Source organism: Chiloscyllium plagiosum, chromosome 39 (genome assembly GCF_004010195.1).
Source record: "Chiloscyllium plagiosum isolate BGI_BamShark_2017 chromosome 39, ASM401019v2, whole genome shotgun sequence".
Lineage (NCBI taxonomy): Eukaryota > Metazoa > Chordata > Chondrichthyes > Orectolobiformes > Hemiscylliidae > Chiloscyllium > Chiloscyllium plagiosum.
The window spans coordinates 23,199,568-23,216,249 of NC_057748.1; the positions used below are offsets into that span (position 1 = coordinate 23,199,568).

Here is a 16,682-nt window from a genome sequence, read left to right on the forward strand (position 1 = left end):
ACCTAACTGTAACCTTGTATTTCCAATGGCTAATCCACTGAGTCTGCTTGTCACTGAACAATATGGACAATTTAGCATGGCCAAACCACCCATCCTGTACATCTTTGGGAGAAAACCAGATTACCTAGAAGAAACCCATGCAAAAATGGGGAGAATGTACAAATTTCACACAGACTGATGCCCAGGAGTGATATCAAACCTGGGTCCCTTTGAGACAGCAGTACTAATCATTGATCCACTGTCCCTGTACTCCTGTCTCTATGAAGGCTAACATACCATTTGCCTTCTTCACCAGCTTTTGCATTCACAAGCTTACTTTCAGTGGTCTCATTTCCCTTACAATTTAATTCTTCATTACTATAACCTTTGCACTCTCCCATGCAGGAAAGCCAACCATGATGCAACAAATTTGCCTGTTACTACTTTTCACTGAGAGGCCATTCCCCTCCCCCACCCAGTAGTATCCAAAGTGGCATTTTCTATTTTGCAGGGGACTCCTACACAGCCTACCTCGACCCCTTTCTCTGCCTGGTGTCATCCATTCTCTCCTTGCCTCTGCAGTCTTAGACCTTGAAGTGATCACCTCTATGTATGTGCCATCTACGATTGTTTCAGCCACATAGATTTTCCAGAATTTCCCAGCTACTGCTCCAGCTCCAAAATTCAGGCTTCCAGGAGCTGCAGCTGGAGACACTTCCTGTATACGTTCTGGCCCCAGGCACTGGAACTGTGCCCAACTTCGCACATTAACTACTCTAGGGCCCATATTCTCTGAACCACCACACTATAGCCCTTCCAAATTAATAACCCAAAAAAACTTGCAAACTTTAAGCAATAAAAACATGGTATAAATTCTCACCCAAACCTATTCACTCAATCAGCTGCTTCCTCTTATCCCAAATTACTTTTTGATATTATTTTTCCCAGAATGTTTCAGTGTGATAATGCTGCAGGGTGCACTTCCTATTGGGCACATGGGAACACCACCACTGCAAGAGTCCTCCAAGCCATTTCTCATCCTAGCTTGGAAATAAAACATTTCTGGGTTAAAATCCCGGAACTCTCTCCCTAATGTTATAGGGTGTCAGCTTGCAGCACATGGAGTACAGTGATTCAGGCAGGCAGCTCATCACTACCTTCTCAAGGATAACTTAGGAGTGGGTAATAAATGCTGGCCCAACCAGCAACACACACATCCTGCTAATGGTTAGGACAGAAGATATATTAGCCAGTCAATATTTGTATCTCAACCCAACACAGGGCAACCTCGATTATCCGAATGTCGATCATCCTAATTTCGGATTATCTGAACAAGATCTCAAGATCCTGATGCTTGGGTAAACTGTATTATTCAAACATTTCATTATTCGAATATTTGATTATCTGAACAAAATACTCCCCACCTGTGTCGTTCGGATAATCGAGGTTGCCTTGTACCACGAAAGAACATTTGTTTGTGATTTCTTGGTGAGCATATCAAACATTGATTCGAATATTCCTTTTAATTTCAAACAGAAAGCCACAATCCCAGCTCCCCTACACATTCTGGACTCCAGACTCTCATTCGATCTCAGCAAACAGTGCAAACTGGTAGCACGGCTGTGAGTCCAACATTTCAAAACATCACAGGCCCTGTGAATGTTACAGTGCAGACAGCCAGCAGCCAAAATGGTAAGTCCCCTTGTCTAACATGCCAACATACTGTTCATCTTCTCTGGGCCAGCTTAAAGTAATTACTGTTCGCCGAGCTGGAAGTTTTTGTTGCAAACGTTTCGTCCCCTGGCTAGGCGACATCATCAGTGCTTGGGAGCCTCCTACGAAGCGCTTCTTTGATGTTTCCTCCGGTGTTTATAGTGGTCTGTCCCTGCTGCTTCCGGTTGTCAGTTTCAGCTGTCCGCTGTAGTGGTTGGTATATTGGGTCCAGGTCGATGCAAAAAGAAGAAGAGGAACACCTTTACAAGGTATTCGCCAAAAACGGATACCCGCGCAACTTCATCAACAGATGCCTAAGAGAAAGACCACGGAACGAGACTGATTTCCTCTCATTTTAAAGTAGAATATAATTTTGAAGCATAATGTAAGATATATTTTGTGAGTGATGCTGGACTGGGAGGTAGAAGGTTCAGTCCTCATGTACCTCTTACAATGTCCCACTGTTCCTTCACAATGTGACTGGTGTGCTCCTCTTTAGGGAACCAAATCTGTCGCCCTTCCCTGGTCTGGCTGACATGTAACAACCGCAATGTTGTTGACCCATAACTGCCTTCTAACCATCATCAGTGCTTGGGAGCCTCCTGCAGACCACTATAAACACCGGAGGAAACATCAAAGAAGCGCTTCGCAGGAGGCTCCCAAGCACTGATGATGTCGCCTAGCCAGGGGACGAAATGTTTGCAACAAAAACTTCCAGCTCGGCGAACAGAACCACAACAACGAGCACCCGAGCTACAAATCTTCGCACAAACTTTAAAGTAATTACATATTGTATATGTAAGAAGGCCCCTGCGGTGAAGTGGTAGTGTCCCTATATCTGAGCCAGGAGGCCTGGCTTCTGGTTCCATTTGCTCTAGAGGAGTGTACTAACATCTCTGAACAGACTGATTAGGAAATAATTTGGATAAGTACATGAATTGGAAAGGGGTTTGGAGGGATATAGGCCAGGAGCAGGCAGGTGGGACTAGTTTAGTTTGTGATTATGTTTAGCATGGACTGGTTGGACTGAATGATCTGTTTCTGTGCTGTATGACTCTGTGACTTTATGACTCCATGACCTCTTTTGTACTGCATGATTCAGTGATTCTGAGTACTTCTTAATCTTTTCGAAGACTTACTTCAAAACAATAAGCTTTAAACTGAAGAGCTGAGATGATAAATTGGTTAAAAGATGAACTGTAAGAGCAACAAGCCCCGAGAACCCTTGATATCTAGGGATGCTCAGAGCTGGATAAAAAAAGAAAAGTGCAGCATATAGCAGGTACAAAGGGAGTGAATCAATGAGGCTCAATGGACTACAGAAAGTGGAAGGGAGGAAACCTTAAGAAAGCAATTAGGAGAGCAAAGAGCGAGCATGAGAAAACAGTGGTAAGGCTTGAATAAATGAAAAACCCAAGATATTGCACATTCATATCAAGGGAAAGCAAATAACTAAACAAAGAGTAGGCTACCATTCGATGGAGTCAATGATTGGAAGGTTGGCTTGTGCGATGGACTGGGCTGTGTTCACTACTCTGTTTAGTTTCTTATAGTCCTGGGCAGAGCAGTTCCCATGCCAAGCTGTGATGCATCCTGGTTGAATGCTTTCTATGATGCATCTTTAAAAATTGGTAAGAATCTTTACGGACATGCCGAGGAAGTAGAACGTTGTTATGTTTTCCTGACTGTCTCATCAATGTGGGTGAACCAGGACAGATTGTTGGTGATTGTCACTCCTAGGAATCTCCACCGTTGATGTAGAAAGGGGTGTGCCCTTCACCTTGCTTCCTGAAATCAATGACCAACTCTTTTGTTTTGCTGACGTTAAGGGAGAGATTGTTATTTTGGCACCGTGCTACCAAGAACTCTATCTCTTTCCTACATTCTGTCTTGTCATTGTTTGAGATCTGGCCTACTAAGGTTAGTATTGTTAGCAAACATGTAGACGGGGTTAGGACGAAATTATAGTAAAGGGCTGAGTACGCAGCCTTGCGGGATACCGGTGTTGAGGACTATCCTGGAGGAGGTGTTGTTCCCAATTGTCATTGACTGCGGTCTATGGGTCAGGAAGTCCAGGATCCAGTTGTATAGGGTGTACAGAGACCTTGGTCTCAGAGTTTGGAGATTAGTTTAGTTGAAGGTGGAGCTGTAGTCAGATGAATTGAGGGTGTTGGTTAATACATGGGGATGTGATATCATTGCTATCACAGAGATATGGTTGAGTGAAGGACAGGATTATCAGCTTAGTATTCAGGATATATAATCTTTAAGCAAGATGAGAGGAGTGCACAAAAGGTAGTGGTATCACAATAATGATCAAGGAATCAGTTACTGCAGGAATGATATCTTAGAAAGTGCCTCAAATGCGGCCATACAGGTAGAACTTAAAAACAAAATGAAGCAATCTCTTTTCTGGGGTTGAACCATAGACCCTCAAATGGTCAGGGAGAGATATCAGAGAAATGCAAAACAATAGGGTAGTAATAGTATGGGATTTCAATTGCCCCAATATTAACTGGAATAAACAAAGTGCGAAAAGCTTCAAAGTGGTGGAAGGACAACAATAGTTAAATAAATTGGAGAGGGAACTATGATATATTTGAATGAACTAGCATTGAGAGAGGGGAGGAAAGAGTGGTTTTAGCAGGCTTGAAAGTGGGTAAATTACCAGGCCCAAATGAGATGTATCCCAGTCTGCTTTGTAAGTCAAAGGAGAAGACTGACATAAATTTTCAAATACTCTCCACCTGACGAGGGGAGTCAGGGTAGTGGACGATAGCTAATGTAGTACCATAAGTAAAACAAAGGTTTCAGGTTTAAACCAGGACATTATATTTAGTCTAATGTCTGTGATGGGTAACTATCAGAAAAAATTCAGAAGGACAGGATTAATCTCCATTTGGAGAGGAAAGGTTTAACCAAGAAAAGACAGTGTGTCTTTGTCAGGCAAGGTCATGTCTAACAACTTTGGTTTAATTTTTCAAAGAGGTGATTAGATGCATAGATGCAGGTAGTATAGTTGATGTAGTCTACTTGGATTTCTGTTAGGTTCTCGCATGCTTAGAAAGCTAAGAGCCCAAGGGATGTGGAGAAATTTAGCAAACTGGATGCAAAATGGGCTCAGCAGCCAAGAACCAGAGGGACATGGTCAACAGATGCTTTTGTGACCAGTGGAACAACACAGGGTTTGCTGCTGAGTCCTTTGCAAATTGCAGTGCACTTTAATGATCAAGACATGAATGGAGGTTCGGATGATCAGTAAGTTTGTCAATAACAGGAACATTAGTGATGTGGTAAACAGAGAGGAGGAAAGCCTTAGACTATGAGACGATATTAGATGGGCTGGTCTGATGGGGTGAACAGAAATGTGTTAGGTGATACATTTTGGGAGCATGAACAAGGTAAGAGAGTACACATTTAATTGTCAAACCCTAGGAAGCACAAAGGATCAAAGGGTGTGCATGTCTATAACTCCTTGAAGGCAGCTTGACAGGTAGATAAGGGGAGTGAGGAGATATATGGGCTGGAATGATTTAGCTCTGAAGACAGGCTAGATACGCTGGGTTGTTTTCCTGGAGCAAAGAGGGCTGAGGGAGGATCTGACTGAAGTGTTCAAAGCTCGAAGAGGCTTAGACAGGGTAGATAGAGTGAAACATTTCCCCTCAATAGAGAGATGTTGTCTAATCCCGACTTAAAACAAGTTAGCCAACTTCAGCCAAAATCATAGAATCCCTACAGTGTGGAAACAGGCCATTTGGCCCAACATGTCCACACCGACCCTCCGAAGAGTATCCCACCCAGATCCATTCCCCTAATCTATTACTCAACACTTACCCCTGACCAATGCACCTAACCCACACATCCCTGAACACTATGGGCAATTTAGCACAGCCAATTCTCCCTGAACACTATGGGCAATTTAGCACAGCCAATTCACCTAATGTGCACATCTTTGGATTGTGGGAGAAAACCGGAGCACCCGGAGGAAACCCACGCAGACACGGGGAGAATGTGCAAACTTCACAGTCACCCGAGGCTGGAATTGAACCCGGGCCCCTGGCACTGTGAGGCAGCAATTTTAACCAATGCTGCGGTTATGAATGTTATGAAGGAATTTGCCAAGGTGTCCTCAATACTGAAACAGTCAAATCACTACAAATACAAGCTGGTACCAATTTAAACAGCCTCTATTTTAAGAGGAAAAGAGTTACAATAATCTTTAATGCTAAACAATACTATCTCTCATTCTATTCAGCTCTCTTAAGCTTACAATACTTCCTGAGCCTCTTGTAGACTAATGCAGTCTCTCTCTCTCTCATCTGTTGGACTGTGAAGCTGCTTTCTCTCTTCCCCTCTGACTCTCAAGACAGTCAAATGGTCTCTGTCCTTTCCCATGCAGATCTCCTCAGAAGGCCTTCAAAAGGTGCAAGAGAACAGTTTGTAGGTGTACCCTGTTTTTACCTCCTTGGGTGGATTTCTGGAACTTTCTATAGTCCTGGCCAATCAGGGAGACTCGCTTGATAATTTGAAACATTGTGAACCACTGGGATGGTTAGTTCCTGTTTTTTGCTTTGTGTTGCATCACCTGGTGCCTTTCTGTCTGAGCCCTTCTTTGATTGGTGGATACATTATTGGGGATATATCTGCTTTATTATACTAATGTAATTCACAACTTGCTGCTGTGTTTGCACTGTGCCTGGTGTTTAGGTTTAATGACTTACTTGCCAATGTGCCCAGCATCCCTTGCTGTTTGACCAAGTTGTCCATTTATCTGTCCCCCTTTTGAATGGAAAGAAGTTTATGCAAATGAAGTTGAAATCTAATTGTAAAAGTTGGTTCTGTTTGTTGTTGGGGAACCTGACATGTTTTCATGTCAAAGCCACTTAGTACATTGGTCAAGCCTATTATCATATGTCTGATAAGTGATATAATTACATGTACGAAACAAAATGGAAAATCCTGTCATGATAATCCAAAGAGGATTGTGGTGCATGGACAACATTCAGTAATCAGAAGAAATAGAAGTGACAATAGTGATAATCCCAGAAGTTAAATTTATCTTAATCGTCTCCTTGTATGTATACAGGAATTATTGATTGCGATTGTGCCCACCTGTTAGAATATCTGTGTTTCCAGCCTGCAATCTTAATCAGCAGTCTCGTGAGGTATATCAAGGTGAGTGCCATTAGGACCACAGCTAGATGTGAGAGGAGCCAAATTCATGGATGACAGGCTGTGGGCATACAAGGGATTGACTTGTCTTGCCCCTTGTCCCTGTAAATAAACCACACCTTGATGAGCTGCTGCAGCAGACAGCTAGAGATGTCCGTGTGGGTTTCCTCCTGGAGCAATGGTTCAAGCTGTTTGTCACTAATCCAGGATGGAACTTTCCCTTGCAAGCCTGTCTGAGCTCCTCCCTCAGCTGTCCAATCATCCATTTACCATAGATGCAGCACTGGGCATGGTTTTGCTGCTCACCATCATCCCTGATCTGGTTAATTATTTTGGCGTGACCCTGTAGTATGGTCACTAAGTGGTGGCTCGCCTGATTCTCTGCCAGTTGTCCCATGGTCCCTTGTTAATCATCTGCATTCAGTTCTTGTTGGGTTCGTTCGACTTGCTGGGTCAAAACCCAAAGTTTATCATTGCCCAAATTAGCCAATTCAAGAGTAGTACCTGTTTGACACTCCTGCCCATATGCTGTGGCTAGATCAATAAGGAGTTCTCTTTGTCTATTACCAGCAGGTCTGGGTTATCCCTCATCCCATTATTCCACAGGTCAGGTGGAAATACAGCTGTTTTAATGGGGAAGTACACCACTCCAGTCACGGTATCCCTGATACATCTATTATGGTTGGCATTTGTTTGTGGTAAAAGTTATGAAAGATGACTGTGTGTGTCTGTGGAATTCTGCTTGGTGGGGTTTCCTTGGGCATCGCTGTCCTAACTCTGACCCTTTGTCCAGGCTGTCTGCTTGGCATCTCACAACTATGCACCCATTCTCACCAATCCTCCATGGTCCCCATGCTTATATAACATAATGCAGAACTCTCATAGGATTTCCTGTACACCATGAGCTGATTTTTCCACCCGAATACCACCAACCTTGCTGGATGGGCCCAGAGAGTCCCATCTACACATATACTGCGAAGTCTGGTGGGTAGTAGTACAGGTATCACCTCGTTTTCCCTTGTACCCATGCTACATTTTTACACACTTTCATTATAATGCTTATACATAATACACAACAGATACTCTGGAAGGGTCACATCACTGCGTTGGAGTGACTGCTCCAGTGCTCTTCCTATAAAGAGAACAGGAGTGTTTTCTATAAATATTTTGACCGAATGTCTGACACCATGTTTTACATGGCATTAGAAAATTGTCAAATTGTCCAACTGTCACTTATTCCTGGCCCTCCTTTTTGGTTTTTAAAAGGACACAAAAGAAGTGATATGATATAATAAATGAACCGTATGCAGGGTGTAGAGTGGAGAGGTGGGTTGTTACCAATGTGGAAATAGATGTTTCGCAGTGTTCCTGATGAACTACCTTGTATGAAGGGGACTTGTATGAAAAGGGATTATTCTTTAATCTCCTGTATTTATTTCTGCTTCCCTCCCTTGCTCCTCTTGGCTGGAATTAGACTGTGGGTTATGTTAGAGGGTTCTTATGCAGACTGTTTGCTTTGCCTTGTGCTGGTCCTTAACTTCCCTTTCCACTAGTAGGACTAGTTTTTGTAGAGCCCAGGCTTCAGAATGGTTGGATTCTGTCAGGTTGACTCCTTCACATGCCTAGGGTCCACTCTCAGCATAATGAGAGTACATACCCAGTTTACTTTTTTTTCCTTTAAACCCCCACATTACCGCCTAACTGCAGTGGTGCTTATGTTTTCCCCAGCACCCATGTTGTATGTGTGCACAGGTGTGAGACACAGTGAGGGACACACGGTGTACGAATCTTTATTCAATTTCCACCACCAGGAAGAAAGGAAACACCCGAGTGGCCAGTGACAAGCAGTGCCCTTCACATCAAAGGGCAATGCTTTGTGATAAAACAGTGAAGAGGGAGGGCAGGGACTAAATCAAAAGAGAATTGAAGGGGGAAAATAATGCACTCCACTCCCTGCGGTGCCCACCTCTCCCTGAACAACTCCAGGGTGTTGGTGGACACCGCGTGCTCCTTCTCCAAGGACACCCGGGCCCCAAGGTAACCGCGGAAGAGGGGCAGGCAGTCGGCCCTAACGACCCCCTCCACGGCCCGCTGCCTGGACCTGTTGATGGCCAGTTGGGCCAGGCCCAGGAGCAGACCCACGAGGAGGTCTTCAGACCTGCTCTCCCTCCTGCGTACCGGGTGCCCAAAGATCAGGAGCGTGGGACTGAAGTGCAACCAAAAGCAGAGGAGGAGGTTTTTAAGAAAATCAAAAAGGGAGTGCAAACACCCACACCCAATATACACATGGTCCACAGAATAAGCAGTTGGGCTGGGAGTCCGTGAACCACCGCAATCTGCGATTGCAGGGAACCGCTGCGTGCACGGACCGGACAGACGGGATCCCACCGCACACCTGAGCGTCCTCCAACTGGTGCACTATGGTCAGGTCTGAGCACCGCCATTTTAAGGCGTCAGATGGCAGTGGCCACGTACCGGACGTCTACTGCTGCCCTGCTCGCTATGTCCTGCGGCAGCGTCCAGCCCAGGCCCCAGGCCCCCGGCACTCAGCACGTCCCCGACCCTGGTCGCCCTCGCCGCCACGGCCCTCCCCTCCAACAGCCACTCGAACCTGCAAGGACGGAAGTGTGGATTCCTGAGCAACGGCTCCCTGACGACAGCCGCTACTCCAGCCGGAGGGTAGGCGCAACGCGATTCAACCATGTTCCAAACAGTGATCAGGTCCTGGTAAAAGACAGGCAATATCTTGAGGGCGACCTCCAAACCGTCACGGTCGACGAACAGGAGCTGCGTGTCGTAGTTGAGGTTACGCACCTGGCAGAAAAAATACGTCGCCAGGGCGCACCACCTAGGAGGAGGCTCGATGTAAAGATATCGCTGCAAGGCCTGAAGGCGGAACGTTGCGACCTGGGTGCGGACGCACACCAGCGACTGACTCCCCTCCTCAATAGGGAGACTCCGAACCTGCGCAGCGACCCAGTGCATCTTTTTGTCCCAAAAGAAGAAGTCAACCAACATTCTCTGGATGTCAGCGACAAAGCCAGAGGAGGGACCAAAGTGACCAGCCGGTACTACAGCATGGCGGCCACCAGCTGGTTTATGACCAGCACTCGACTCCTGTAAGATAGCACTCGGAGTAGTCCTGTCCAGCGGCCTAGGCGAGCAGAGACTTTGGCCTCCAGCTTCTGCCAGTTGGCCGGCCAGGATTCCTCAGCCAGGCTGAGGTAGATCCCCAGGTAGAGGAGATGGGTGGTACTCCAGCTGAACCCCCGTAACTCCTCTGGCAAAGAGTCCACCCGCCACGGACCGACCAGTAGTCCGGAACATTTGTCCCAGTCGATCCTGGCGGAAGACACTGCTGAGCACACTGCCTGGCACTCGCGCATCCTCCCCAGGTCAGCCGGGTCGGTGAAAGTGAGGAGCACGTCGTCGGCGTAGGCTGAGAGGACCACCCCCGTGCCCGTGCCGCGCAGAACCAGCCCCGACAACCTCCTCCGCAAGAGATGCAGGAAAGGCTCCACGCACAGGGAATACAGCTGGCCGGACAGGGGGCAGCCTTGACGCACTCCTCTCCCGAAGTGAAGGGGCGCCGTCAGGGACCCGTTAACTTTAACCAGACACTCTGCGGTGGCGTACAAAAGTCAGATCCGGGTGACAAACTGCGTCCCGAACCCGAATCCCCGCTGAGTCCCGAGCAGGTACTCGTGATCGATCCTGTTGAACGCCTTCTCCTGGTCGAGAGACAGGAAGGCGATCGGCAGACCAGCCCGTCGACAGAAATGGATCAGGTCCCGGACCAGGTGGACGTTGTCGTGTATCCTCCGGCCCGGAACCATGTAGGAATGGTCCGGGTGAATCATGTGGGCCAGAACGGAAGCCAGACGAGAAGAAACACCCTGGTGAAGATTTTGTAGTCCGTGCCGAGGAGGGAGACCGGACGCCAGTTCTTCAAAGAACAAAGGTCCCTCTTCTTTGGCAGCAGGACGATGACTGCCCTGCACCAAGAAAGGGGCAGCTCTCTGTCATTTAGACACTTTCCCCAGGACCTGTGCGTAGTTGCTCCCCAGGATGCCCTGAAGAACTCTACAGTCAGCCCATCCAGCCCCGGGAACTTGCCCCTCGAGAACTGGTCGAGGGCACCGGTCAGCTCCTCTAAGGTGACGAGAGCGTCGAGTCTTCCGGCGTCCTCTGGGCCGAGCTGCGGCAGGTCCTCCCACAAAACTCTGCGAGCATCCTTGCTGGGCGGATCCAGAGAGAACAGAGCCGTATAATAGCTTCGGACGTGGGCCCTGATACCGTGAAATGAGGGACCCGTTGTCGGCCAGTAGCACAAGGTGCTGCTGACGGGTGCCACGCCTTTTTACCAGCAAGTAGAAGGGGGAGCCGGGTCCAGGTCCTGGAAGAGCTGGATCCGCGACCTCACGTATGCCCTGACGAGCTGCAGGTACCAGAGCGCGGCCTTCTTCTCTTCGTACGCCCCGCGCAGGGCCGGGTCTGCGTCGGGCTGACCGACGCGAGACTCCAGGTCGAGCATCTCCCTCTCCAACTCCCCGATCCTAAATTTCCACCTCTTTGTCGACCCCCTCGTTTACTCCTGACAGAAAACACGGACGTGAGCCTTGCCCACATCCCACCACAGCCTCAGGGAGGGGAAGCTTCCCCGCTTCCTTCTCCAGCCGGCCCAGAAACGACAAAACGAGTCCCGGAACCGTTCGTCCTCCAGCAGCAGGTTGTTCAAGTGCCAGTACGCAGAGCTGAGCCTGATGCTGAATGGAAGGAGTTCCACCCACACCAGGTGATGGTCTGTGCATGACACCTGCCGCGTGGAGGCTGTCGGAAAACAGGAGGCGTACGTCTGTGGAATGTACAGGCGGTCGATTCTGGACGCTCCGACCCCAGGCCTCACAAAGGTGAAGGCGATGGAGTCAGGATGGAGATTCCGCCAGACGTCCACCAGGTCGAAGGACTTGACCAAGTCCCCCAACCTCCTCCCCGACGCCCAATCCGTGGGGGCACCACCAAGTGAAGCACCGCGCCCCCCAGCCGAACCGTCAGGTGAAGCAAATGGCCTGGCACAGGCTCCCTGACCCCGAAGATCTCCGGCTGAAAATGTGGGGCCAATAAGATAGCCACCCCGCCAGATCTGCGGGTGAGGTGACTCATGTAGACCCCCCTCGCCCCGCCGCCACTCCAGGAGCCAGGAGGCTTCGTCTCCCGGGGTAGTGTGGGTTTCTTGCAGGAAGCACACTGTATATCTCCTGTCCCGAAGGACTGAAGGGGTCTGGAATCTGCGCTGTGACTCCCTGCTGCCGTTGATGTTGAGGCTGGCTATAGTTGTCTTCATGTCGGAAGCGTTGTGCAACCACCACCAGTACAGTTAAAAACTATATACATTTACTGGGAGGACGAGGGAGGGGCACAGAGGTCTCTCACCCTCACCAGGAGTGCCCCCAGGAAGTTCCTGACTCGCTTTCGCTCGTTCACGTCGAGCCCAGGCACCTCACGAGCAGCGTGGGCCAACCAGTAGACTCTCTCAAAGGAGCTCCAGCGGTCAAGCACCAGTTGGGCCCTATCCCGGCGACTCAGAGTTTCCTCGACAAACCCCCGGAGTTCCTCGCCAGGGGGGGGGGGGGGGGGGGGGGGGGGCCCAGCAACCCCACCCCCAGGATCACCGGTAGTACCTTCCTCGGCACACCACTTCCCAGAATGCCCCGGGTTCGGGTCGTCGGGCGGCAGAGGCTCGGGGCCCCGCTCCTCTCCCGACACCAGGACGCCCAGCTCCTTGGGGAAAAGGTCCTCCTCCAGTGCCAGGGCCCCCGGAAAAACAGTCTGGGAGGGAGGAGTGAGGATAGCACCTTCCTCCCCTCCACTGCTCGATGGCCCAGCAGAGGGTTCACCATTGTCACCCACACCACAGCCCGTGTGGTTGTTAAAGTTCTCCCCAGGGGCCAGAGGAGGTATGGCAGCAGAAGGTCTGCTGTAGCCCCTGGGTGGTCGGGTCAGCCAGGCCATGGTGCAGGACAGGCAAGAGACACCGTAGACTCATCCCGTGGAGAGGGGCAGCGCCACCAGCACACTGCTGGAGTGTCTCTCCTCTCCAAGGGCCAGTACCTCTTCCCCAGAGAGACGGGGGGGATTTATGGGCATTCCCCTCCCCGCCCACCTTGGTTGTCATGGGGCCCGAGGTCCTGCCCCCCCACCCCACCAGCCTTTCCCGGAATACGATGAGCTGGGGCGTGGCCAGGGTGGAGAGGATCTGCCATGTCACTTCCTGCCTCACCCCTGGTTTATCAGGTGATGGTGGGCGGGGCAGGGGCCCAGTTCCCTCTCCGGGGCCCAGAGAGGCAGCTGTTGCAGGAGGTGAGGCAACGGTGGTTCCCTGCAGGTTAGTACCAGGGTGTGGCTGAGTGGAGTGGGGCTTAGGCTCAGGGACCCCTGGGCCAGGTGTTCTATCGCCAGGAGCAGGCGTTGAAGCCCCAGGAGTGTCTGTAACGGGGTGTGGGGTCTGTGCGTGCAGCAGGGCCAGGATCAGGTACGGGTTTGGGGGTCTGGGGGTCAGCGTTCCCGCGCCGGGGCATTGTCGTGCCGGGGTGGGGCAGGTCGTGGGCTAGTTGTAGGGGAAGGTGATAGGGTGGTCTCCCCGTGGGCGGGCCTGGCGCGTTGTGTCTTCCTGAACTCCTTCCGGCTGGCCGGATGCTCACCCCCCTCCCTGCCAGAGGCTGAGGCATTGGAAGCCTCTGGCCTAGCCCCGCTGCCAGGGCTTGTGGTGTTGACTTCAGGGGAAGGGGAGTGGGTGTGGCGGCGCCACCCTCATCCATTGGTGTGGGCTGGGCAGCCTTCTGGGGGGAGGAGTATTTTCTAATGTGCCCCATCTCGCGGCACAAGTGGCACCGCACGGTAGGCCGCGCCTTCGTGGAGAAGGGTAAAAGAGCCCTCTGTGACGTCCTCCCAGGCCAGGCAAATGAACACCTGGTGTCGGAAGGAGTAAATATGCCGGAGGGCAGGGTCCTTGAGACCGAGCAGGAGTGGTTGGACACCCGACTAGATCTCCCCCAAGGTGTTGAGGTGGGGAAGAAGGAGCTCACTGGCAATGAAGGGTGGGACGTTGGTGGGCCGTAACTTCCAAAGGGTCGACAGGCAAATGTGTCCCGCCCACAGTGATCCCCCTCTCCACGGTAGGTGGACCGCCTGCTCGGTCTTTAGGAAAAAGACTGCCTTCCCGTACATTCTGGCCGCAGCGATGATGGCCAGTGGGCCGACCACACTAGCCATGGCCTTGCTGCAGGCCTTGATGGTCATGTTGGAGTGGGGATAGGCCTTTACCCCCAGGCATTTAGTCAGGTGCCTGAAGGGGGTCGGGGGTGTAGCCAGGGTTGGAGCAGCGGCCACCCCGGCGTAGGTGCGGCTGGGTCCTGCAATTTTGGTTCTCGCCATGCGGTGCTGCTGAATGTTAGTAGGCCAAAGAACCAGCTGTGTTGTTCAGTCCAGGTGAGGCCTCAGGCAGTGGCAGCAGCAGCAGGTGGAGGCAGGCCTCAAGTCGCAGCAGTGGAGGTCTTGGGAGGGTCCCAAAACAAGTCCCAGGTAGGCCTCTTGTCGCAGCAGTGGTGGAGGTTGTGGGGAGGGGCCTCGGGCAAGTCCCAGGCAGCACCAAATCAACTCCCAGGCAGCGGTGATGGAGGCAGGCCTCAGGCAATAGCAGAGGTGGAGACAGGCCTCAGTCAAGTCCCAGGCAGCACCAGAGTGAGTCCCAGGTAGGCCCCTGGTCGTAGCGATGGGGCAGGCCTGTTGGGGGGGGTCCCCAGGGCAAGTCCCAGGCAGCCCCAAAATTTAGTCTCAGGCAGCAGCAGCAGTGGAGGATGGCCCTCTAACAGCAGCAGTGGTGGAGGTCCTGGGAGGGGCCCAAGGCTAGTCCCAGGCAGCAGCAGTGAGGCAGGTCCGGGTGGGGTCCCAGGTCAGCAGCAACACTCCCTTGACCTGGGTGAGGCCCTGGCTAAAGCTCCAAAAGCAGGCCCAGGACTGAAAGCTCTCACCTCCTTCTGCCATCCTCTTCCTCTTTCTTTTTCTTCCTCTTCCTCTTTCTTTATCTTCCTCTTCCTCTTTCTTTTTCTTCCTCCTCCTCTTTCTTTTTCCTCCTCCTCTTTCTTTTTCCTCCTCTTTTTCCTCCTCTTCCTCTTCCTCCTCTTTCTTTTTCTTCATCTTCCTCTTCCTCCTCGAATGTAGAGCAGCTGGTCCAAAGACAGTTCCCTTCCTCTCAGACACCTTCAAGGAGATGTGTGTGCGTGCACACACCTCAGAGTGCACAGATCTCCTGCTGCTCCTGTCTGAATCCGTCAGTCAGGGCTCCCTGACTGGACCAGATTAACAGCCCCAATCAGGGGACTAATATGGATGTGAGTCACCACATATTTTGGGGTGTTTTGTTTGGAATTATACTCGGCAAGGATTGGTTGGACTGAAGGATCTGTTTCTGTGCTGTATGACTTTATGACTATAAAATCTATCTCTTTGACCTCTTTACAATCACAACAGGCCTCCCCTCTGAGTCCAAGGACATGGCCTATTTTTTGTAGCTCCTTTTAGCAATGTGTCAGGTTCTTCCTGCTCTACATCTGATACAAGCAGCGTTTAACGCATAGTCGCTCGCCTCTTGTGCTCGGAGCAACTCAGAAGAAATTCATTCTCCACTTCAGGAGGCAAAGGTATCAAGGCAGTGACATGCACCATGTCAATTCCAGATTCTGAGATATCTTCAATGCTTGATGAAAAGGGAGAACCCACGGGTTCCAGAAGGGTCAGAAAGATTATTGAGGAGCAGGGCAAGTTTTGCTTCCTCACGGTTTGCAAGTTTGCAGCTTTCATATGGTCCAAGTGCTTGTTCAAGACTTTCACACATACTTGAACTTTGTATATCCCCAGACCTGAGCTCGTACTGAGCATGCCTATCACCCACTTATGCAGGGCCATTTCCATGGTTCCGACACCAAACTTTGCCCCCTGAAGTAAACTCTCTGTTGCCTAGTGGAGTCTTAATTACTGCATTGGTGTTCCTAATCCCATTTCATTAGCTCCCCGCAGGGCCAGGAATATCAGATTTATCTGCCGTTGAGTCTTTTTCCCATTAGCAACTCTGCTGGAGCTCAAAGTTTGTGAGAAGATTTGTAGCTCGGGTGCTCGTTGTTGTGGTTCTGTTCGCCGAGCTGGGAATTTGTGTTGCAGACGTTTCGTCCCCTGTCTAGGTGACATCCTCAGTGCTTGGGAGCCTCCTGTGAAGCGCTTCTGTAATCGTTCCTCCGGCATTTGTAGTGGTTCACCTCTGCCGCTTCCGGTTGTCAGTTCCAGCTGTCCGCTGCAGTGGCCGGTATATTGGGTCCAGGTTGATGTGTTTGTTGATAGAATCTGTGGATGAGTGCCATGCCTCTAGGAATTCCCTGGCTGTTCTCTGTTTGGCTTGTCCTATAATAGCTGAAAAAGTGTTGCTGGAAAAGTGCAACAGGTCAGGCAGCATCCAAGGAGCAGGAGAATCGATGTTTCGGGCATGAACCCTTCTTCAGGAATGAGGAAAGTGTGCCAAGCAGGCTAAGATAAAAGTTGGGAGGAGGGACTTGGGGGAGAGGCGTTGGAAATGCGATAGGTGGAAGGAGGTTAAGGTGAGGGTGATAGGCCGGAGTAGGGGTGGGGGCGGAGAGGTCAGGAAGAAGATTGCAGGTTCGGAAGGTGGGTGCTGAGTTCGAGGGTTGGGACTGAGATGAGGTGGGGGGAGGGGAAATGAGGAAACTGGAGAAATCTGAGTTCATCCCTTGTGGTTGGAGGGTTCCTAG

At 50.5% G+C, this 16,682-nt stretch overlaps 1 protein-coding gene across 9 annotated transcripts in view; it reads left to right on the forward strand.

The window, feature by feature from the left end:
* LOC122542348 (NACHT, LRR and PYD domains-containing protein 3-like) overlaps nucleotides 1–16,682 on the forward strand; it is a 148,511-nt gene that overhangs the window by 22,951 nt on the left and 108,878 nt on the right. For 6 of the 9 annotated variants that reach the window (XR_006309781.1, XR_006309782.1, XM_043680034.1 and 3 more), the window contains one exon: nucleotides 1,516–1,671. Coding sequence is in view for 4 of the 9 variants with exons in the window: in XM_043680034.1 (XP_043535969.1) it covers nucleotides 1,516–1,671 (156 nt within the window). In the remaining 5 variants the exon portion in view is untranslated. Of the gene's footprint in view, nucleotides 1–181; nucleotides 1,672–6,778; nucleotides 6,868–13,173; nucleotides 13,250–16,682 lie in introns of those variants that run through there. The other 3 variants (XM_043680036.1, XM_043680035.1, XM_043680038.1) reach the window with 3 other exon arrangements.